Source organism: Cucumis melo, chromosome 10 (assembly GCF_025177605.1).
Source record: "Cucumis melo cultivar AY chromosome 10, USDA_Cmelo_AY_1.0, whole genome shotgun sequence".
NCBI lineage: Eukaryota > Viridiplantae > Streptophyta > Magnoliopsida > Cucurbitales > Cucurbitaceae > Cucumis > Cucumis melo.
In genome coordinates this window covers 25,035,664-25,060,285 of record NC_066866.1, presented here as the reverse complement: position 1 = coordinate 25,060,285, position 24,622 = coordinate 25,035,664, and the positions used below count along the sequence as shown (strand labels likewise).

Here is a 24,622-nt window from a genome sequence, read left to right as displayed (position 1 = left end):
AGTCAAACACCTGGCTTATAGTTTGGGACTTTGGTGATTGTTGGCACACCCACCTCAGCATTCGTGGTATGGCATGATCGTTTACTTTATCTACACCACATCCAATGATGGTTGGTATAGACTCATATGCCCAAACCTATTCCACATTTGACAAACAAGTTTAGAAAGTGCCACAAGATATATATAGATATATAAACAAGTGGTTATACAATCGTTTGAAAACAACTATACGATCATTTAACATAACTAAACGATCGTTAAAAAGAACTAAACGATCGTTTAAATAACTAAACGATCGTTTAAAATAACTAAACGATCGTTTCAAATAACTAAACGATCGTTTCAAATAACTAAACGATCTTTTTAAAGTTTTGAAGTAAGAAGTAAGAAGTCAAATACCTGTAATGCATGCGGAAATCCATTGATAGTATATTTTTTTGTCTGTGTTGATTTCTTCTTTCCCTTGGCATATTGCTTGTCCAAGGCTCTTTTCAATGCACTTAGCGTGCGTACAAAAACAATCCGACCCCAATCATAATTATTAAATGAATTCCAATCATCAGCAATCTTAAAAAAACCAATGTCCACTTTGGTTCGCCTATCTTTTCCCAACAAAGATATCTCTATAAAGTAGACTAAAGCTAATTTGACGATATCATCGTCATCACCCTCGTATTCCAAAAATATATCTTCTAAGTCGCTAACGTAAACACAGTCCTTGTCTTTGAAAAACTTCTCCAACAGTCGACTGTTCCCACCCAACTGAATATAGTCCTCTTTAGGACCCCATAGTCCAGTTACGATGTTAAACTCTCTCCTACCGAAAGTACAAACAACGCCCCCTAGTAGGAAACTTATAGAATCCTTTCCTTCATCTTCCACCTCCCTTAACAGTAAGTAGTGGATGAGTGGCCCATTGAAGACAATATTTAGGTCCAAAAAGTGCCCAAACTTTGTTTTCCTAAATAAGGCTAATTGATCGGGTTTGAGTTTGGCCTTAATATTATGTGTTGTCTTTTCCAAATGAGACAAACAGCTTACTAGGGAATAAAAATGATGGGAAGGATTAATCTTGTAGAAGGGTCCGTCGGTCGATGTTGAAGTCGATGTCATGATTCAAGCCAAGAAAAAGCAAATATATTGAAAATGGGTTACAGATAAAACTCACTGAAATAAGAGAACACGCTCAAAGTTGATTCTTAGGTTCGAAAAGGAGAAGCGACGAAATGCACTGGAGGACCGACGACAGACGAACAGTCGGAGTATCTTCGAAGAGCAGAGCGGGAAATTTCAAAAGCCAAAGAAAGGAGATGTTTTTTTTTTTTACTTCAGGTGTTCTATGCGAAAGAGAAGGGAAAGCGAACGTGGGTAGGCGAAACAATCAATAGAGAGCGATAGAAATTTAATGAAGGGCATTTTTGTCTATTCACACCCAAATTGTCCTAAAAGTCTTTCTTTTGAAAACTTGTCCCAAAATTCATTTAAATCTCTTTTTTTAACCTATTTTTGGCAATTTCCCTTGTTTCGCCTACCCACGTTCGCTTTCCCTTCTCTTTCGCATAGAACACCTGAAGTAAAAAAAAAAAACATCTCCTTTCTTTGGCTTTTGAAATTTCCCGCTCTGCTCTTCGAAGATACTCCGACTGTTCGTCTGTCGTCGGTCCTCCAGTGCATTTCGTCGCTTCTCCTTTTCGAACCTAAGAATCAACTTTGAGCGTGTTCTCTTATTTCAGTGAGTTTTATCTGTAACCCATTTTCAATATATTTGCTTTTTCTTGGCTTGAATCATGACATCGACTTCAACATCGACCGACGGACCCTTCTACAAGATTAATCCTTCCCATCATTTTTATTCCCTAGTAAGCTGTTTGTCTCATTTGGAAAAGACAACACATAATATTAAGGCCAAACTCAAACCCGATCAATTAGCCTTATTTAGGAAAACAAAGTTTGGGCACTTTTTGGACCTAAATATTGTCTTCAATGGGCCACTCATCCACTACTTACTGTTAAGGGAGGTGGAAGATGAAGGAAAGGATTCTATAAGTTTCCTACTAGGGGGCGTTGTTTGTACTTTCGGTAGGAGAGAGTTTAACATCGTAACTGGACTATGGGGTCCTAAAGAGGACTATATTCAGTTGGGTGGGAACAGTCGACTGTTGGAGAAGTTTTTCAAAGACAAGGACTGTGTTTACGTTAGCGACTTAGAAGATATATTTTTGGAATACGAGGGTGATGACGATGATATCGTCAAATTAGCTTTAGTCTACTTTATAGAGATATCTTTGTTGGGAAAAGATAGGCGAACCAAAGTGGACATTGGTTTTTTTAAGATTGCTGATGATTGGAATTCATTTAATAATTATGATTGGGGTCGGATTGTTTTTGTACGCACGCTAAGTGCATTGAAAAGAGCCTTGGACAAGCAATATGCCAAGGGAAAGAAGAAATCAACACAGACAAAAAAATATACTATCAATGGATTTCCGCATGCATTACAGGTATTTGACTTCTTACTTCTTACTTCAAAACTTTAAAAAGATCGTTTAGTTATTTGAAACGATCGTTTAGTTATTTGAAACGATCGTTTAGTTATTTTAAACGATCGTTTAGTTATTTAAACGATCGTTTAGTTCTTTTTAACGATCGTTTAGTTATGTTAAATGATCGTATAGTTGTTTTCAAACGATTGTATAACCACTTGTTTATATATCTATATATATCTTGTGGCACTTTCTAAACTTGTTTGTCAAATGTGGAATAGGTTTGGGCATATGAGTCTATACCAACCATCATTGGATGTGGTGTAGATAAAGTAAACGATCATGCCATACCACGAATGCTGAGGTGGGTGTGCCAACAATCACCAAAGTCCCAAACTATAAGCCAGGTGTTTGACTCGCCAATGGTAAGTAGCAAGCAATAGTAACTTACTTAAGGATCGCGTGATTTTGTGCTTATTTCTTTGTCCTAAATACATTTGCCTTTTTCTATTTGCAGTTTATAATTAAGGCGGTCATTGAGATGACACCTGAAGAGGAGCAATTGAAAATTGCTTCAGGTGAACTTTTTGAAAACTTCCGCTCATCTACCATTATTCAGTCGAAGAATGGTGGTTCAAAAAGAGTACGAGAAGTTGTTAACGATGAAGATGAGTTGAAAAAGAGTAAGAAACAGAAGTCCAAGATTAAGATGAAAAAGGCTATTCGAAATCTCCAAGATCGAGTAGCGGTTGTTGAAGGCCAACTTAATACTATAAAATCCGATATTGACGAATTGAAGGGCCTGATGTCAACCATATTGAAGCACATTGGACTTCAAAGAAAGGTTAGGAATGAAACTGTTAAGTGTATTCACGTTAGTTGTTTCATATTTGGTAACCATGTTCTCGCTAATTCATTTTGAGGTTCCATAGGGTGACGAAGGGGACCACAAGGTGTCCGAAGGCTTGGAGGATGAACACATTGAAGTTAAAAAGAAGGTTTGGTTCCATGTTCATGCTAATATTGATGTTTAATTTCTATCATTATATACACTAATGCATTATGAGCTTCCATAGGGTGACGAAGATGTGTTGGAGAAGAAGGTTGATATTGGTTTAGAGGAGCCAATAGATGTCGTTGACGATGAGGACGTCATAGAGATAGAACCATTTCTCACTCAACGACCACACGTTCGGCCCGCCCGTAGGAAGCGTGCAAGTGTTTACCTATCAACCCCATTCACAACTCTACCTAAACGGTCTCTGACATCAACCACCAGCACCTCTGAGTCTGAAGCAATTGTTTATGATCCTATGCACAAAATACTTGACGTCCATTTAGATAGACTTCGAGCTTGGATTACAGACAAGCGTACAGACGATGAGCTGCGTGAAACCTTTCATGGGAAAAAATCGAAGGCTTTTTTCAGAGACTTGTTTATGTGTCGCCGGTGGTTGTCGGATGAGGTATGGGATTATCTTATCATTTATGCAATTATAATTTTATCATTGTTATGGTTCTATACATTTACTGCTTACTTTTGTTTGTATTAGCATTTGGATGCACTTTTTCTTTTCATTCGCTTGAAGATTAAGGCAGCCGGGATACCTTCTTCTCAGAACTTCACAACTGCAGACACAATCTTTATGGTTTGTAATCGTCTCGTTACTTTATGTATGTATTTGCGTTTGATATTTGTCTTTCGGTCTGATATTTGCGTTTGTATGTTTTTCTTTGCAGCGCATTTTAGTTTCGAAGTGGCCCCTATACAAAGAATGTATCAAAGAGAATCGCCCGTTTGACTGGGACGAAGAGTATAGGTTGGTTGACTATGTTGTCGGGTCAAAAGTGGACTTCCAAGATCCTTGGGCAAGTGTTGATTACGTTTACTCTCCATTCAATGTCCATGGCAACCATTGGGTTCTATTATGCTTGGATTTGGTAAGTTGTCAAGTGAAGGTATGGGATTCGCTTCCGTCACTTACAACTGCCGAAGAGATGACAAACATATTACTGCCCATTCGACAGTTGGTGCCAAAGTTGTTAGATAGTACTGGCTTCTTTGATAGGAGAGGTAGATCATCGACATACAAGGAACCTTGGCCAGTTGTCATTGTTGACCCAATTCCACTTCAACGAAATAATTGTGATTGTGGCGTATTCGCAATTAAGTATTTTGAGTACATAGCTGCTGGTGTTGGTTTAGATACATTATGTCAAGAAAACATGTCATACTTTAGAAAACAATTAGCATTTCAAGTATGGACCAACACTCCTATGTATTGAAATATTAACATAAATCACAAGTATCAATTGGCTGTTCTATTATTGTGTATGTTGCATTTCAATTAGTAGTATCGATTATTCTCTATGTTGCAAAACTACTTGTAGCTAAACGATCGCTGAATTTTTTTATGATTTTAAGAATATCGTTTAGACTTTACCAAACGATCGTTTAGACTGTACCAAACGATCGTTTAGACTTTACCAAACGATGTTTAGACTTTACTAAACGATCGCTTAATATTTTGACGTTTATTAAGAAGATCGTTTAGACATCGTTTATTAAGAAGATCGTTTACACTTACCGAACGATCGTTTAGACTTTACCAAACGATCGTTTAGACTTTACTAAACGATCGCTTAATATTTTGACATTTATTAAGAAGATCGTTTAGACATCGTTTATTAAGAAGATCGTTTATACATATGTGCGCGATGAGTATTTCTCTACACGAATATTTTGTGATATGTATCTAAACGAATACAAATATTAACTCAAATATTCTTTCTCAATTTTGGTCGCGTTTAATTGAAAATATCACAAAGTATTTATTTTATAACAAAGTTTAAAATTATAATATGTTATTCTCTCTATAAAAATTACATAAAAAAATTATATAAACGAATACAAATATTAACAAAAGTATTTATTGGCCCAAAGTTCCAGCACATCTTGAGTTTAGGTTGAACAACAGTCTGCAATGTAATTGTATTATTGGATTGTGTAATTATATTAAACGATGACTGACAGGTTTTACTTACATTTTTGTTGTCGAATATGTTATTCTGCAGCATTTTGTAAGATGGAGCTTGTGTACAATTCCATCTCAATATCCTTGGGATTAATCCCTTACTGTTTCTTGTGGCCAGGTGCTCATTTGCGGTTGAGAGTACTTCATAAGCCCACACCTACAACATTTAAACAAATATGTTAAACTTTGATGTTCAATTGGAATTTACTTAAAGTGTATGAAGAAATAAAAATCACCTGAAAAGCAAGGACGTAGCCTTTGATGTTATAGTATGACACTGCTTTGGAACTTCGTGTCTTCTTCAGCTCGTATGCTTCTTTTTTGCCTTGGAGACTTGTCTTTAAACTGTTGAGCAGACGAGTGTAGAAGAAAGTTGACCAATCGAAGCTTTTAAATGCTTCTTCATCATCAACTCTTCCCAAAATGTCCATGTCAAACTGTGTTTTCTTATCCTTCCCGACCATCACAGTTTCTATAAAGACGGCCAAGGCGACCTTCACAGCATCGTCATCATTTGTAAACTCAAAATTCTTGAAAATTTCCTCAATTTCCAAGCATGTTATTACTTTCTTATTTTCTGATCCGAATAGAAGACTCTGCAGTCGCTTGCTATCGCAATCTTTCTCCAATGGATTGTTTGTTGGCCACAATCCAGTTATGATGTTGAATTCCTTTTGGGTAAAACGGACGTTCTTCCCTAAAACCGAGAAACAGATTCCATCTGCGTTACCGTCTTCAGGTATCTGCCTCAGCAAGAAATGATGGATCAACTGGCCGTTGAATACCATGTTCACATTCAGCAATGGACCAAAAATTGTTTTTTCGAACATTTGCAGCTGGTCCTTGGTCAGTTTATCCTTAATAAGACTGCCGATCTTGTGCACTTGGCATGACACAGTGGCAGGGAAATACTTTTCGCTAGGTACAGCCATCCTGAAATGAATATAATATATTGAAGACAGAAGTCGAACCCGAAACCCTAAACGCTTCACAATAATAATATAAGAACACAATGATAGTTTTTGAAGACAGAAGTTGAAACGTTTGAAATATAAACAAAGGAAAAGTGTAACGTTATAGTAGGAAAAGTTCGGGAAAATACCTTTTAACGTTGACGAAAACTATGGACTGAGACAAAAATGGTCTGAGAGAACAATGGACTGAGAGAAAACGAAGGTGTGATCAGTGCGGTTGTGTATTGCGTAGTGACGAAAAACGAAAAGTGAGAAGGCGGAACGTATATATATATCGGTCGTTTTTACCAAAGGGGCAATATTGTAAATTCGCATACTTTTTTTGAAATGTTGAATCGCGGTTGTAAACAATTCGCGGGTGTCTTTCGTTGTTTCAAAAGATCGTTTAGTTTATGTAAACGATCGTTTAGTTTTTTATAGTCGATCGTTTAGTTAATTTCAAACGATCGATTGGTTGTTTTAAACGATCGTTTAGTTTTGTTCGACCAATCGTTTAGTTTTGTTTAACTGATCGTTTAGTTAATTTCAAGGTATCGATTGGTTGTTTTAAACGATCGTTTAGTTTTGTTTGACCAATCGTTTAGTTTTGTTTCACTGATCGTTTAGTTGTTTTCCAACGATCGATTGGTTGTTTTAAACGATCGTTTAGTTTTGTTCGACCAATCGATCGTTTAGTTTTGTTTAACCTATCGTTTAGTTGTTTTCAAACGATCGTTTGGTTGTTCTTAACCGATCGTTTAGTTATTTTTAAACGATCGTTTACATATTTTTAAACGAACATTTAGTTATTTTTAAACGATCATAAAACCAGTGTTTGTGTTCTTAAATGAATAAGTCAATCGTTATTTTCGTCTTCTTCATCCATTTGGAAGCACAGAAAGTAAGAATGTTGGGACAAATCATTAAGAAAACACATCATTAACAAACATTAATTAATTAGTGTAATACTTAGTACATTGGTAGGGAAATTTCTAATCTTGTATGCTCGACTTGTCGGTATATGAAATTGGATTGGTACACGTTAATCTGTTGTGACCTATTTGTTTACACCGACCACACTTATGCAATTTCGGAGCTTCACCAACACTTGGAATCCTCTTTTTCTTCGGTCGACCAACTCTTTTGACTACTTTTGGAGGTAAAACAGTCATATGTACGTAGTCTTCGCTTGTCTTCCAATCTGACTGATTCCCAACTGGGTAGACGGCCTCCGCATATGCAGCCAACAAACATTCATTAGTGTAATAATTAGCACATAAACTATAAACATTTATATTACGAACCCGTGCTGCAGCAATGGCATGTGAGCATGGTAGTTGCTCAGCTTGAAACTCCTTGCAAGTGCATTCTTTAGTCTGAAGGTTTACGACCTCCTCCTTATCTAAATCTTTGACATGAAATTGGTAACAGTCAATTGGGTTGACCTTCATTGTCAAAGCTCCTTCTTGTTTCTTTTGAATAACTAACTCTGCCCATTTGGTCAATGTAGACGTCACTTTAATGCCTTCTTCTCGACGCTCCCAAAACCAACGTTGTAGCAAAGCTCGAACATTTTCAAGGAATGAAGCAATAGGCAAATCTCTAGGTTCTTTCAGTATAGAATTCATGGACTCCGCTATATTTGTTGTCATCATGTTATACCGTCTTCCTGGGCAGTGAACACGAGACCATCGTGCTATTCCAACATCATTTAAATATTTCCCTGAACCATTAGGAAATGAAAGAAGATGTCTCCACGCTTCAACAAACGTTGATTCACGATATGTTCTCGATGCATTATAAAACAAAGTAGCAACCGTGTCATTCTTATATTTATCATGCAAATTTTGACTCAAATGTTGGACACAAAGGCCGTGGAATGCAGATGGGAAAACTGATGAAATACCCTTGGCGAAGCATGTTTTCCGATCTGTCACAAAGCCTAGATTAGGCACCTCCCCTATTGCACCTTTCAATTTTTCTAAGAACCACTGTATTGAGTCATCTGTTTCTCTATCAACTACTCCAAAGGCTAGAGGATAGATCTGATTGTTACCATCTAAACAAACGGCCACTATCAACTGACCCCGATATTTGTTCTTAAGAAATGTTCCGTCCATGACTATGACCGGTCTAATGCAATTTAAGAATCCTCTAACACATGCACCAACAGCCATAAAAAGATATTTAAAGAAACGATCATCTTCGAGTTCCATGTGAAATATTGTACCTGAATTTGTAAATTTGAGTGCTTCACCATATCTACGCAAAAGATTATATGACTCTTCAGGAGACCCTCGCACTCGTTCATATGCATTTTCTCTGGCACGCCATGCTTTCTCATAACTCATATTTATGCCATAGTCTTGCCTCATGTCTTCTATGATATCACGTGGTTTGTATATGCGACCGGGCCCCTTGAATTTGGACTTTATTAATTCTCCAACAACCCAAGATTTTGCTTGCCTATGGTCACGATTCAAAAACTCAAGAGAACATGAATGAACTTTCACATACTTTTTAATCTTGAATATATTTGAATCCTTCAGTCTAACCGCTCGCAATCTCCAACCACACTTGTTGTCGATGCATCTAACGAAAAGAACCTCTTTTGTAGACTTTTTTACTACAAACTGAAAATTTTTTTTCATTGCCAACACACTTAATCTCATTGACAAATCTCTCTTGCAAAAAAATATTTGTCCTACATCCAACTCTTCACTTGTAGAGCTTTCTTCCGACCAGCCACTTCCTTTTGTCTTCAACTTCCGACTAGAGGACCTGTAGTCAACTTTACCTTTTCCTTTGCAATCTTTTGTAGGAGCATCTCTTTGTTCTGGGATGTCAAACAATTCATTGTACATCTCAACTGACTCCAATGTAAAAGTATCATCTATTGAATGATATGACTCATATGATTCCCATATAGCCGAATTGGTCCCTATCATGTTATGACACAAGCCACCCTCGACTTCACCAATATCAACTTCATTCTCATCTAATCTATCCATTCCAATTGGAGGAGGATGAGGGTTTAAATTTTGAACTTGGTTGCTCCCAGATACTGAATTGTAATCTTTGTTTAACACTTTCATGCTTCGATTGCTTGTAGGCTCAAACGATAGGTATAGGGGGACCTCCAATGGATTTTCACTAAGAATATAAAACTTCAAATCACGGTCATTGCTTAACTCAAATGGAGGAGCTTCCTTTTCCCCTTTGATCTCATATATACATCTTATCTTTATGTCAAACTTTGTAGGGTCAACTTCTGCAAGGTCATATAGTTCAGACTGTAAATCTTTGTGTGTTATTTCTTTAGGGACAACAATGCCTTTTAACACTCCTCCTTCATATTTTCTTCGTCCCTCATCCCATTCACCACCGTGACGCACTAAAATCCGAACATGTGCCATCCTTAAACTACCTTAAGTACTTTTGTATCTTAAAAAATTGATTTGAACTTAAGAACCTACAAAATGCGTGCAAGATGTAAAGAAATGAATTAGGAGGTGTACCAATTTGATTTTGAAATAAATAGTGGAAGTTTGGAACGTGCGAGATGTGTGCGAGATGTGTGCGAGATACGTGCGAGATGTGTGCGAGATACGTGCGAGATAAAGCATGAGGGCCTAAGAGAGTTACTAAACATGCAAAGAATAGCTCTAAATGGATTAGGAGGTGTACCAAGTTGATTTTGAAATAAATAGTGAAAGTTCGGAACGTGCGAGATGTGTGCGAGATACGTGCGAGATACGTGCGAGATAAAGCATGAGGGCCTAAGAGAGTTACTAAACATGCAAAGAATAGCTCTAAATGGATTAGGAGGTGTACCAAGTTGATTTTGAAATAAATAGTGAAAGTTCGGAACGTGCGAGATGTGTGCGAGATACGTGCGAGATAAAGCATGATAAAGCATGAGGGCCTAAGAGAGTTACTAAACATGCAAAGAATAGCTCTAAATGGATTAGGAGGTGTACCAAGTTGATTTTGAAATAAATAGTGAAAGTTTGGAACGTGCGAGATACGTGCGAGATAAGTGCGAGATAAAAAAAAATGCGAGATAAAAAAAAAAACCTTAATTCCTTCTATTCCTATTGCTTACTCCTCCTCTATTTGATCCAACTAAATCCTCATCCTCTAGTTCAATTCATTTTTCACTAGCCATTGAACATTGAACTTTCTAAGAACCTAAAACCAAAATTTGACTAAACTAATTTACGGCAAATAAGTCCAATTCCAAAAACCAGACAATTACGGATGAAAATAGCACCAAATACCCTAACAAACATTTACTTACAGCAGATAAATTGAAAATCGGTTATACATGAAACTCACCTAAATAAGACGCTCGAAGTTGATTGAATGGTCCGAATAGGAGCGACGAAATGCACTGGACAACGACCGACGAAGGGCAAGCGACGAAGGGCAAGCGACGAAGGGCAAACGACGATGGGCAAGCGACGATGGGCAAGTGACGATGAACAACTGACGATGGCCGGAGTAGGTTCAGGTGTTCTACACGAAAGAAAAGAGAAGGGAAACGGAACTATACGCGAAAGAGAACGAATCGATGGTGGAGAGAAGGGAAAGCAACGTGGAAGAGGGAAAGGAAAGGAAGGGCATTTTTGTCTATTCACACCCAAATTGTCCTAAAAGTCTTTCTTTTGAAAACTTGTCCCAAAATTCATTTAAATCTCTTTTTTTAACCTATTTTTGGCAATTTCCCGCGAAACAATCAATAGAGAGCGATAGAAATTTAATGAAGGGCATTTTTGTCTATTCACACCCAAATTGTCCTAAAAGTCTTTCTTTTGAAAACTTGTCCCAAAATTCATTTAAATCTCTTTTTTTAACCTATTTTTGGCAATTTCCCAAATTTTAAAGCCTCATCTCATATGGCTTTCACATTTTAAAAGAAATACTTACACTCCTAACTACATTCTAAAAAAATAACAATAAAAAAGTGATTTTAAAAGCTTCGGAATTTCTCTCAAATTTAGGTACAAGGGGTGCTTAACTTATAAACTTAATTTCAAATTTTGTGTAAGTAATTTTTGAAAACTTGTGATTATTTTTAGATTTTAACTAGCTAGCATCTAATTTCAACTCTTTTACTTCATAAAATACATTACATATTAAAAAAATTAGTAAATATTTTAAATTAGAATTAAAGAAAATGAACGATTAAAAGGAGAATTAATTAGAAAAGTGTTAATTAGTAACCTTTTTGAGTGAAGAAAGGTTAGTGAAATCAAACTGAGTAAATTATGACCAAAAACTTCCTTAATTTCCTCTCTCAAGATTGTTTGCTTAGTGAAATCTAGGAGATCAAACAATGGAAGAGAGTAGAGGTGGCAGAGGAGGAGGAGAAGGGAGGAGGCTGAGCACGGCGAACTTAAAAGATCATTCAGCTGCTCTGTTGTCATCCTCACTACTAGGAGTGAGCAGCGGGCAGTCGGGGTCGATTTTTCAACCAAACCGCCCCCGAACCGACCACAAGTCGGTATATATGTTGCAAAACTGACTTTAGCCGCTACTTCCAACAAAACTGATCGATCCGACAGTCGGTCGGTTTAGATCTCTTTTTTTTCCTCCTTTCTTTTTTTTCCTCCTTTTTTCTTTTTTCCTTTATATGTTTCTTGCTTTCTTTTCTTTTCCTCCCTTTCTTTTTTCTTTTTCTTTCCTTTCCTTTTTTCCTTTATTTTTTGAAATGTAAAATATATAGATTCAATTTCTTTTTTTTCTTTAACCTTTGAATTTCTTTTTACAAATATTACGTGGTTTATAGTTGAAGCAAAATTTTCTTTGATAGTCGATTTTAAAAATTAAGAATTGTATTATTTTATTTTATTTCTCCTTTTAAACCTAAACTTATAATTATATAATATATTATATAAATTATTAAAAAAAATACATGAGTCGATTCAAACCCGACCGACCAACCTCTCGGTTCAAAATCGACCTACTAACCTATCGGTTTTTTGAGTTTCTAGAACCGAAACCCAACAGCCGATTATACTATTCTGACCGCCCGACTTCGGTCGTTCGATTTTGGTCGTTCGTTTCGATTTTTCGGCCCACCATGCTCACCCCTACTCTCCGCCACTGAATTTTCTCTCCTCTCCGTAATCACCGACCAAAACAATTCATCAATCTCCTCCGCGAGAAGTTTGGCCTCCCGAGCCTTGGCGGCGTTTAAAAGCCCGATGAAGGGGACGCCGACAAGGCAGTTGGTTTTGAATAGAGTGATTTGGAGTTGGCAGAGTTTGTTGAAGACTTTGTCGACCGCTTTCGTGATGGATTCTGAAGCTGGTTTTGGCAATAATTTTGCCGGCGGTGGAAGTTATCTCTTGCTCGACTTCGATTTGAGGGTTGCCGGAGATAACGAGGTTAGCCCATCTCTCTACCATTTGGGTGGCGGACTCCACCATTAAGCTTGCCATTGCCTCTTTTATTTTGTCAATAATATTACATAATTAAATAAAATGAAGTTTGATTAAAATTAATAAACAACTACGACCGGTTGCAAATATATAAATAAAATTCAAAATATTAATAAATATAAACGCAATACAATTTCTTTTTGATGGATATAGAAAAAACTAGATTCAATTCTAGAAATCTATATCAACAATAGACTATATAAACTAGCGTGAGTTTATATGTGACAGAATCTACTACTATTAGGAGACTATCATTGATATATATATATATGATATTGATACATTTCATTATATTTATAAATTTTAAAAAAATATTGATATATATTTAACTATTATCAAGTGTTGCTGCTTCAATTATTCAATAATGTGTTAGAAATGATCAAAGAATATCAAAAATTTGAGAAATCAATAACAAATGACAATATTTATCCATGCACACTTATGTACACTTATGTATCTTATACGTTCGTTTGGGGTGACATGTTTTAAAGGTGTGTATAACTTTTTGTTATATATTTATAAATAAGTTAGTCATTTTGATGTTATATATAAAAATAACCTTTTAAAAACTAAAAACCGACAAACATATATATATTCATTTCCAAAAGTGCATGTGTATAATTTTGAAAATGCCCTTTTAGCATATTCACAACAAAAATGTACAAAAAAAGGGTGTTGTTTGACCAATAATATGCTTCCAAATTTTGCTAGCCAAACTTTCTTTAAATGTTATAATTTAATTAATAACTAAGCTTTAGCTAGCAACGACTTAGTCTCTATATTTTTAAGATTAAGGGTCTGTTTGGGATTAGGGTCATCACTATGGGCTTAGATTATCCCAACCCTAACCCCCGTTTGGCCCAAGGGTTATGGAGACCCTAGTTTTAGGGTTTCCATAATTCCTATTTTATCCCTACCCCTTCGAAATTCAGTCTGTCGGAAACCCTCCCTTTACGTATTTACGCTCCCCTCAATCCGTCTTTTATTCTCTTTTTTTCTCTTCTTCTTTCAATTCCGATTTCAGTTTCTTATTCTCCCTATTCTCTTCCATTTCCGATTTGTGTCGATTCCTTGAATTTTTCTTGGATTATTTTTGTCGAAAACCCCTTCTAATATGTACCCTTCAACCCGTGTTTCTTCTTCTTCCACTTCCAATTTCTGTGCTTTATTCTCCTCCCTATTCTCCCATTTTTGGTTTGCATCGATTCCTTGAACGGAAGTTCGACTGGTATGGAATTTTGCGTCAAAAATCCATTTCCCTGTTTCCATTAAAAGGGGTTTCCTACGGTGATCCCAACGCCGATCTACATCTCTCTCATCTGTTTCTCTCACTACGCGAAAACAAAAGTGGGTTTGTTGAAGGCGGCCTCCATTGATGTTGCTTCCAAACTCCTTTCGGTTTTCTCTTTTTTGTCTATTCTCTGTGAACATGCATGTGAGTTTTTCCCGTTGAATGTTTTTCTTGCCGCTCGATGTAACCCACTTGTCGTTCGGTGTTAAACTTTTCATTTCAGCTTGTGGTTCAATGATGTAGAACAGGTGCTTCTTGGTCTTCGCTGGTAATGGGTTTAAATCGAGCATGGTAGGGAGGTATACTTCTGTTTGAATCCTATTTTTCTTCAAATACAAGCCGATGATGAGTACATCTTTACCTGTATGCACATACATCTGAATCCATGTTACATCTCATACATTTTGTGGCTGATTTCAATTCACTGATCTCGTTACTTTTTTATTACTCGATTTATTTCTATTGATTTCTTATGTATTCCATTCACTAATTTCGTTTCTACTTTGGTGTACTAATTTCGGTACATTTTCATTGACGGAATCATATGGGCTATTTTCGTGTACTGATTTCGGTTTATATCAAATGTGATTCATGTTTTATTTAAGCATTTTTACAAACTCATTTTTTGTATTGTTTCGTTTGGGTGATTCGGTCCCTTGTACATATCCTTTATTTGGTCTGAAAAGTATTAATTCTTCTGCCTTCTTCATTGTGATGAAAATATTTTTCCAATGTGTAAGTATTAATTCTTCTGCCTTCTTCACTGTGATGAAAATATTTTTCCAATGTGTATTTTTCTCACTGATATCTTTGGGGAAAAAACCATTTCTTGTGTTGATTGTTTTGTCCCTTCAACATATTGTCTTATCTTTTCGTGGTGTACATTTTCTGTGTAGCTTCCAATATCTACCCTTTGACTATGCTTGGACTTATCCTTTAGCCTGATTTTACAGAGATTCCCTCTGCCTTTTCTTGGTATGGTCCTTTATGTGAATATTTACTCCTCATCTTCCCCTATATAAACTCAATCTCCTCTTATCATTTACCACTTCCATTTCTCACTGGTTGCCTTCTTCCTTTGTTTTGGAAATTTGTGTTTCGTAGGTAAGTGCTTCTAACCTTTCCATACTTTTTTTTTGTAATGTATATTTTTGCCTTATTTTCTCTCGTATGTTCCTCCCTTGTTTTCTCACGTATGTTTCTTCCTTGTTTTCTCACCTACATTCCATATTTCAAGTGTATTGATAAACTTAGTAAAATAGCCTCGGGACCTTAATTTATTGGTTTTAAGATTATAGCATTCAATAATAAATTTTATTGAATCAAATAACAAAGTACGAGTTTTAGGACATAAATTCCAACAATATTATCGTTTAAAAAGATGTTTTAATCTTAAACTAAGAATTCAATGTCAATGCCACACTTCACTAAGAGCTTTAAGCCTAATGCCAATGCCACTTGAGAGAGTTGTCAACTTTAAACATAGTTGTTTCGTCTTGAAAAGATTTTATTCGGTTTGTTACGTATCTCTTTGACTTTGTTTGTTTAGGCTTTCATCTTCTTGTTGCCTGAGTTTTCACTTTGGTTTCTATTCCCCTAGTTGCTTTGATCTTAGTACAATACTCCTGTACTTAAAGCTTTATGTCTCATATATTATCATTAAAAAAGAGGTTTTAATCCTAAACTAAGAATCTAATGAGAATGCCACACTTTGTTAAGAGTTTTAAGTCCAATGCCAATGACATTGCCATTAGAGAGAGTTGTCAAGTTTTTGCTATGTTTTTGGCTTTCTACGGTTGTTTCGTCTTGAAAAGGCTTTATTCTATTTGTTACGTTTGTCTTTGACTTACTTTGCTTAGGCTTTCTTCTTGTTGCCTAAGTTTTCACTTTAGTTTCTATTCCCCTAGTTCCTTTGCTCTTAATACAATACTCTTGTAAATTAAGCTTTAAGTCTCGTATATTATCATTGAAAAAAAGGCTTCAATCCTAAACTAGGAGTCTAATGTCAATGTCACACTTCACTAAGAGCTTTTAAGTCCAATGTCAATGTCACTTGAGAGAGTTGTCAAGTTTTTGCTATGTTTTTAGCTTCATATAGTTGATTCATCTTGAAAAGACTTTATTCTGTTTGTTACATTTCTTTTTGACTTCGTTTGTTTAGTCTTTCTTCTTCTTGTTGCCTGAGTCCTCACTTTAGTTTCTATTCCCCTAGTTCCTTTGCTCTTAGTACAATAATCTTGTACTTTGAGCTTTTACTCTCATATATTATCATTAAAAAAAAAGATTTAATCCTAAACTAAGGATCCAATGCGAATGTCACACTTCACAAAGAGTTTTAGGTCCAATGCCACTAGAGAGAGTTGTCAAGTTTTTGCTATATTTTTGGCTTTCTATCGTTGTTTCATCTTGAAAAGGCTTTATTCTATTTGTTACATTTCTCTTTGACTTTGTTTGCTTAGGCTTTCTTCTTGTTGCCTAAGTTTTCACTGTACTTTGTATTCTCCTAGTTCCTTTGCTCTTAGTACAATACTCTTGTACTTTGAGTTTTAAGTCTTATATATTATCATTAGAAATGAGGATTCAATCCTAAACTGAGAGTCCAATGCAAATGCCACACTTAACAAAGAGCTTTAACTCCAATGCCAATGCCAATGAAAGCAAAGAAGAAAGGACATAAGAAAAAAGTACGTTAGAAAATATTTTGTAAAGAGTTTGTAAATATAATTTACAGTGAATCTTTGAAAAAAAACTTTTGGAAAGACATTGTAGAAGTAATATGGAAAAAGTTGGTGCACACCTTCACAGAAAAGGTCATTATGTAATCACATTGAATAAACAGTAATGTAGTTCTTCATCCTCCTAAAACCGTAATTACTCAGACAGTAACAATGTTATTAAAGGAAAATCAAACTTAATAAACTGGAAAACAAAAGAATGTTGTGTGGTTGTGATACTTGGTTATGGATTTACAACCTATATGTCAGAAAGAGTATTTGGTAACGATGCCAAAAAAAACATTAGAAAAAGTAAATTGGCATTACCTATAAAAGTTCACCTAAATGGAGGATTGAAAAGAATTGCATTTAACAAAACCTAACTTAAGGCCTGCAAGCAAAAATTCAAAAGTGGAACAGTTTTACCTTTTGTTTCAGTCAAGCCTTGCTCCAAAATAGAAAGCCACATAGAGCAACCAGGAATCACTATGTACAACAACAAGAGATAACCAATCCTTTTATGTCCATCTATTGCAAAATTAATTCCAAGTGTAGGCTCTCGAAGCTCCGGTGGAACCCCTTCCTACTAGAAGAACCACTTCCACCCCTTCCTACTAGAAGAACCACTTCCACCCCTTCCTACCAGAAGAACCACTTCCCATGTTTCATTAGGATGTCCATACAGACATAAACTTTCCTCACCTGAAAATGTAATAATCAAAGTTAAAAACATATGAGAAGCATCATAAAACGATAGTAAATCCCTGCTCTCAGATAAGAAATGAAATAGAAAACCGATCCTGGTACACACCAGTTACTGCTTAATTGAGATAAACCTAAGTAGGTAAGTGTATGTGAAAACAATTCTCGGATCTCAATGCAATAACATAAAAATTATACTTCGAATTCAAGAAAAGAACATTAAATCTGCAAAACCTGAAAATCCTTTGTCATTAAAAGAGACTAGGACATAATATCTCTACTCATTATGCATCAACTGCTCATTTAATTTCGCCAGAAATTTGACATTTAGATAAAAAAAAACAGTTAATATCCTTTCGTAAAAATCATCTAAAAAAAACGGTGCAAAATTTATAAAAATTGGACACTTCGAATTCAAGAAACAAACATTTAATCTGAAGCAATTGCCAAAACTATGTAATCAAAAGTGATTAGGAAACAACATCTAAACACATTATGCATCAAAAGCCTGTTAAACTAGCCAGAAATTTGACATTTAGCGAAAAACAGTAAAACAAAGACATGATGTAGAAAGATACTAGGCAGAATTAAGAAAGTCGCATCACCTGGATCACAAGGGTCGTAGAATTCACCGACATCTGAGAATAAGAAGAAAACGAAAAGGAAAATCAGTGATGCAGATGTTATAAGGAAAGAAAGGAAAGAGAGAGAAGGGAGGGAGAAAAGACCGTAAGCGAGGGCTAGAACAAGAGCGGCAAGCGGGTGTAATCTGAAATTTTCCTAGACGTCATTTTGGAACTGGTGGAATGAATTTCCATGACGGAACGAATATAAAAAGATCTTAGAACTTCAAACTCAAAACCCTAAACCAAAGATTTATAAAGAAGAAAAGTAAGTGACCAGCCACTTACAGCCCAAGTCCACCCTTCGAGAAGGTCGTGAATAGCAGCTCGATAGATGCTCCTGAAGGTTGTGCAAAGCCTTACGAATGATAGCATTCTCGAAAACCCTATAGAAAGCAGAAGAACCGAAGCAGAAAGAGAAGGAAACGAAGCGGATGATGATAATAGGCAGAAGCAGCCTCGGCAACAGAATGGTCCAAGGGTTTGGAATGAGATGTAGAAGCTACTCATGGCTTCGGCGACCCTCCTATGATTCCACTGCTCCGTGATCCTCAACCGCAGATCCTTCGTGGGGTAGACGAAGAGAGGAGAACTCTGAAGTCCTACCAAGAGACATGAAAGATCAAAGAATAAAGGCCCCAAAAGAAAGATCGAGGTGGTAAGAAGATTAGGGTTTAGAGATTCGACCACCGTGCACGGAGGCGGAAGAAGAAGGTTGAATGGTTTGAGAGTTCAAAGGGTTGTGTGCTTGAATTAAGATACTTGAGGAGAATTCTGAAATGAGTAAATAAATATTCTTTTTTACTTATTTCATAAATTGGAAAACTAAAATTAAATAAATAAATAAGCAATTTGCTTTCTTCTTTTTTTTTTTTTTTTTTTAATATACCATTGGGCGAGCGAAGTTATGCGCACCACCGCTAGCCTCACAAGAAAATCATCTAACCCTAAAATATTTGGGCTACCTTCGTAGGATATTAACTCTTATGTTGGTGGCTACCACGAATTGAACTCACGACAATTTGTTGTCTTCAAATCAAATAAGCATACAATTTAGTGTAATAGCATTGAAGTAAATTTTCAACTACGTTAAAGTCAAGCAACAAAATTGCATAATAAGCCAATATATATGAATAATACACGCCAATAGTTCGTTGTTGGCTACAACTCAAACGAAAATGGGAGAGAGATAGTGGAAGGCACGAGTAACAAATAAGTGAAATTGTACTCCTAGGGAAGTTCTAATGAAAATTTCTCTGCTTTCTAAAGAAAGACAGACATCAAAAATCAAGATGGCAATTTGTGGCATCCATACAAACAATCAAACAAAAGTTTCTTAAAAACTTTTAACATGTTACCTTATCCTCCAATTTTCTTTCTATAAACACCACCAACTACTTCATTTTTTCCAAATATTGCACATCTTCGTGCCTAAAAATCAAGAGAAATTCTAAGATAGAGAACATTGTAGAACTACTTTAGAATTGAACCATAAGCTAATTCTAAGGTATAAGCATGAAGGAATTAAGTTCGACTTTAAAAAAGATAACATAGTGTTCTACTGTTCTTTACAAAGATTGGTGTTAAAAAAATGGACAAAAATTAGGATGGTATCAAATTTCTCCACCAATAGGTATTTTTGAAATGCAGCACAAAGTTTACGGTCATTTCCTGTAATCTAGCCAAGATTTTCTTATAGACTAATGATTATACGGTGGTCATTTTTAAAGTATTGAAATGACGTCTTCTTTCTATGTCATAGCTGTTAGTAATTCCTGCACTAAATCAGAGAACGCAGTGGAACAACCAAACAGAACGCAATAGCCAGATAATCACAAAGAGCGATAAAACAGTAAACGACACAAAGATCTATAGTGGTTCGACCAATTCGGTCTACATCCACTTTGAGAACCAGCTTGGAGGGATTTTATTAAGAGCAATTCAAAGAACAATTACAGAAATCAACACAACAATATGTAATCTGTAATTTGACCGCCGTATACGACTTTACCGTCGATCAAACATCAAAGAATATGAGAGACACACGTGCTGAAATATGCCTCTGAATCTGAGACCGAAAAGCTTCGAAAATACCCCAGAAACAAGACCAAAACATGTCACAAATTACCCCAAAGACTGTCGTAACCTGTCGGAAAAATGGTCGTCGAACCACATCGCGAGGATGCCAAGAACCCCGTTGTACCCCAACGTCACTGTCTCTGCCCGAACACCAAAACCCAATGCCCGTCAAACCTCGTCGAATCACGCCGTAGCTGCCGGATAAGGCGCTGTTTTTGACCGAAAATGTCGCCTTCTCTTCGCCGGAAAGCGTGACCCAACCGCTGCGACCCAAACACTCGAGACCCGAACGTTGCAGACCGCCGTGGACGCCGACATGTGTGTACAAAACAAGGTTTCTCTCTCTACTGTGTGTTTGTCGACTGCCCCCCTCTCCTCTCGCTTTCAATCTTCTTTTTTTTTTTCTTTTTAACCTAAAATAAAGAAGATAAGAGTATTTGCAAAAATGCCATTGAGGCATATTACTATTTTACCCTCAACTTAAAAAACCCATATTTAACCACTTAAATATTTGTCACTTTTTCTACAAATCTCTCTCATGACAAACTATTTAAGTCACCAAACTGATTCTCCCAATCACCTATCATCCAGAATTAACCTTCAGCTCATCTGAACAGTATTTAAACCTATGAGCTGGAAGAACCTTTGCTACCAACCTAGCATTATACCTAGGCTTACTGTCAGCTCCTTGCTTAAACCACTTTGGTTGAATGAGTTTGTGAATAAGGAGGCTTTGTAACCAATGACCTTGTCTGATTCTTTCGCAAAATAAACAACTTCGCTTCCATAGCATCTTTCTGTTGTTTCTTCAAATCAGATGCAATACTGCCACTGCAAACTCCCTCATCAATCAAAGTCCTCTCATGTTGAGACTGTACACCATCAAATTCAGACTGCTCTGTAGCCTCTATTTGTGAAACTAGTGGTGATTGATCACTAGATATATCTGAACCTTTGCCTGATGATTGTACACCATCAATTCTAATATTTGTCACAACATGATCAACTATCTGTTATTTCTGTTGCTTTAATGCCTTAGTGGCACTACCTGAAACTGCAGTACCCTCCAACACATACAGACCATTCCTCAATGTTCCCCTCAATTTAACCAAAGAACCCTTGGTAACTTTCATAATTCCATTCTCAAATTTTATGGTATAACCTGATCTATCTAATTTACCTAGAGATATTAGATTACGTTTGAGTTCTGGAACATACCTTACATTTGTAAGCATTCTGATCATCCCGTCATGTGTTGCAATTAGAACTGAACCAGTTCCTTTTACTTCACAGGTACCATTATCACCCAATAAGACTTTTCCCCCATCACTTTTCTGAAAGTTAATCAAAAAATCCCGATTAGGAGTCATGTGATACGTACACCCTGAATCCGTGATCCAAGCATCCTGTATATCTCTATGAGACACCATTAAGACCTCTGCAGACTCATACCCAGTCTCTGTTGAATCATACCCATCAGTAATCTTTGCTGAATTATACCCATCAGTAACATTAGTTTCACTAGTTAATGCTTCTCTGCTCTTATTCAAGGGGCAATTTTTCTTAAAGTGTCCTTCTTTATGGCAAAGGAAATACTTTCTAGCTTCCCCATTTGAATTCATCCTGGAACTCTTCTCTTTGCCTTTCCAGTTCTTTTTGTCACTTCTTCCTCTAGCCATAAGTAACTCTCCATCCTTGCGTTCTTTCTTAATTTCGAGATTTCTAGTCTTCAAGGCATCCAACACTATACTCATGGTCAATGAATCTTGACCATATTTAATAGCTGCCTTAACCTCTCGATATGTTTTTGGTAATGAATTTAAAAGAATAATTGTTTGATTCTCATCCGACATCTTCTCACCGATGTTATTGAGATCAACTACAATCTTTTGAAATTCATTCAGGTTCTCTTCTAAACTTTTACTTTGGTCTATTTTATATCCAAAGAATTTCTCCTTTATATATATCTTATTTGGCAAGGACTTTGTCAAGTAAAGGCTCTCTAGCTTTTTCCACAACTCCGCTGTAGTAGTAGCCTCATCTACTAGCCTAAGAACTTCATCTGACAGATACAGAAGAATAGTTGAATAGGCCATTTCATCCATATCTCGTTTTTCACTTTCTGTAATATTTGCTGGAATTCTCCCTTCATCTAAGATCTTTGCTACTTTATGTTGAACCAAAATAGCTCTAATCTTTTTTCTCCAAAGGGCGAAATCTCCATTCCCATAACTTAGACACTTCAAATCGTGTCGAAGCCATCTTTACAGAAAAAGATTTAACCAAGATATGCCGACTGCGAACTACTACTCAAAACCCAAATTTCCTTTGGATCGAATGGAGCTTTGATACCACTTGTTAGTAATTCCTGCACTAAATCAGAGAACGCAGCGGAACAACCAAACAGAACGCAATAGCCAGATAATCACAAAGAGTGATAAAACAGTAAACGACACAAAGATCTATAGTGGTTCGACCAATTTGGTCTACATCCACTTTGAGAACCAGCTTGGAGGGATTTTATTAAGAGCAATTCAAAGAACAATTACAGAAATCAACACAACAATATGTAATCTGTAATTTTACTGCCGTATACGACTTTACCGTCGATCAAACATCAAAGAATATGAGAGACACATGCGCTGAAATATACCTCTGAATCTGAGACCGAAAAGCTTCAAAAATACCCCAGAAACAAGACCAAAACACGTCGAAAACTACCCCAAAGACTGTCGTAACCTGTTGGAAAAATGGTCGTCGAACCACACCGCGAGGATGCCAAGAACCCTGTTGTACCCCAACGTCACTGTCTCTGCCCGAACACCAAAACCCAACGCCCGTCAAACCTCGTCGAATCACGCCGTAGCTGCCGGATAAGGCGCTGTTTCTGACCGAAAATGTCGCCTTCTCTTTGCCGGAAAGCGTGACCCAACCGCCGCGACCCAAACGCCCGATACCCGAACATTGCAGACCGCCGTGGATGCCGATCTGTGTGTACAAAACAAGGTTTCTCTCTCTACTGTGTGTTTGTCGGCTGCCCCCCTCTCCTCTCGCTTTCAATCTTTTTTTTTAACCTAAAATAAAGAAGATAAGAGTATTTGCAGAAATGCCATTGAGGCATAATTACTATTTTGCCCTCAACTTAAAAAACCCATATCTAACCACTTAAATGTTTGTCACTTTTTCTACACTAGCCAACAAAATCCTTCTATATCTTTTAAGTTTTCAAATCTCATTAATTTACTTAACTTTTGTATGCTTCTAGTGAAGTACATTTTTCATGTGTTAAATATACATATTCTGAAAAGAAAATTAAACAATAAAACAATTTGTGTGCCCAACATGCATGTTTGTGTTCTAGTCTTTTAGAAATTGGTATGCCATGTATTTGTACCTTGACTCATGACATATCCATGCTCTTTAGGTTGCACCAATAAAATTCTCATTCGAATTGCATAAATTCTTTTGCAATTCGAAACAGTTAAATTTTTAAATAATTGTATTATAATAAGTTATAAATTATCCATCAATATGAAAATAATTAAAACAATAAGTCTCCTTTGGCTCATAAAACTAAAGAGTAAAGTACACTAAATTTTACCAAACCCTATTTTACTTTCCCTTCCCATCTGATTTTTGTAAAAGCACAACTACCCAGTACAAAATCCCATAGTAATTCTTAATCAGACATGTATGCCACCAACCTGATGTAGAGCATCAAAGTCACTTCCCTAAATTATCCCTTCTACTTCCCCATTATTTTCTTACATTCTACATTTTTTCCTTTTACTACAAGGGTTCCCAACTCTCTTTTTTCCATTCAATTGTTAGCATCACTCCAGTTTATTTGGAAGTGGTCCATTAAAATATCATTCAAACTCTAAGAATGTGAAAGGTATCCTTTTCGCACAACTTCCCTACTATTTTCTTACTTTTTACATGTTTTCCTTTTACAGGGAGGATTCGCAAGCTCCTTTTTCCCATCCAATCGTTAATGTCCACTTTATTTGGAAGGGGTCCATTAAGTTTTAAGATCGTTCAAACACTAAGAATGTGAAAAATGCAAAAGCCTAGTATTGTTCAGAGAATTATCAACAAGATGTTCACAAATTCACAATTGAGAGAAAAACAATGTAGTGGTATTTGCAGAACTTTATCACAAGCAAGGGGTCGAGTATAAAGCTCAATTGTTGAATACAATATGCCATGAAAAAAGACTCATACCTTATATGTAGTTGTAAATTATATTCTCCCTTGGAAGTTTTCTAAACTCTAGGTATGCATCACCCATAGAAT

The 24,622-nt window shown here is 36.3% G+C and overlaps 1 protein-coding gene and 1 long non-coding RNA gene across 4 annotated transcripts; one reads left to right on the top strand and one right to left on the bottom strand.

Moving 5' to 3' along the window:
• Nucleotides 1-3,024: 3,024 nt before the first annotated feature.
• On the top strand, nt 3,025-4,811 carry LOC127151302 (uncharacterized). The gene is made up of 5 exons (XM_051090771.1): nt 3,025-3,327; nt 3,416-3,481; nt 3,560-3,949; nt 4,037-4,132; nt 4,224-4,811. Exons 1-5 carry the CDS (start codon nt 3,025-3,027, stop codon nt 4,767-4,769), a joined length of 1,401 nt encoding a protein of 466 aa, XP_050946728.1. The 3' UTR covers nt 4,770-4,811.
• Nucleotides 4,812-12,345: 7,534 nt separating this feature from the next.
• Nucleotides 12,346-22,994, bottom strand: LOC103503083 (uncharacterized). 3 transcript variants are annotated; one of them, XR_540716.3, is made up of 5 exons: nt 18,536-19,032; nt 18,353-18,422; nt 18,230-18,262; nt 17,349-17,624; nt 12,346-12,922 (listed from the first exon to the last, which is right to left on the bottom strand). It is a non-coding gene; the product is annotated as an uncharacterized LOC103503083 (long non-coding RNA). The 3 variants fall into 3 exon arrangements; XR_007824166.1 differs by lacking the exon at nt 12,346-12,922 and adding an exon at nt 22,980-22,994 and having other exon boundaries at nt 17,080-17,624; nt 18,536-19,021; XR_540714.3 differs by lacking the exon at nt 12,346-12,922 and having other exon boundaries at nt 17,080-17,624; nt 18,536-19,029.
• Nucleotides 22,995-24,622: the final 1,628 nt, after the last annotated feature.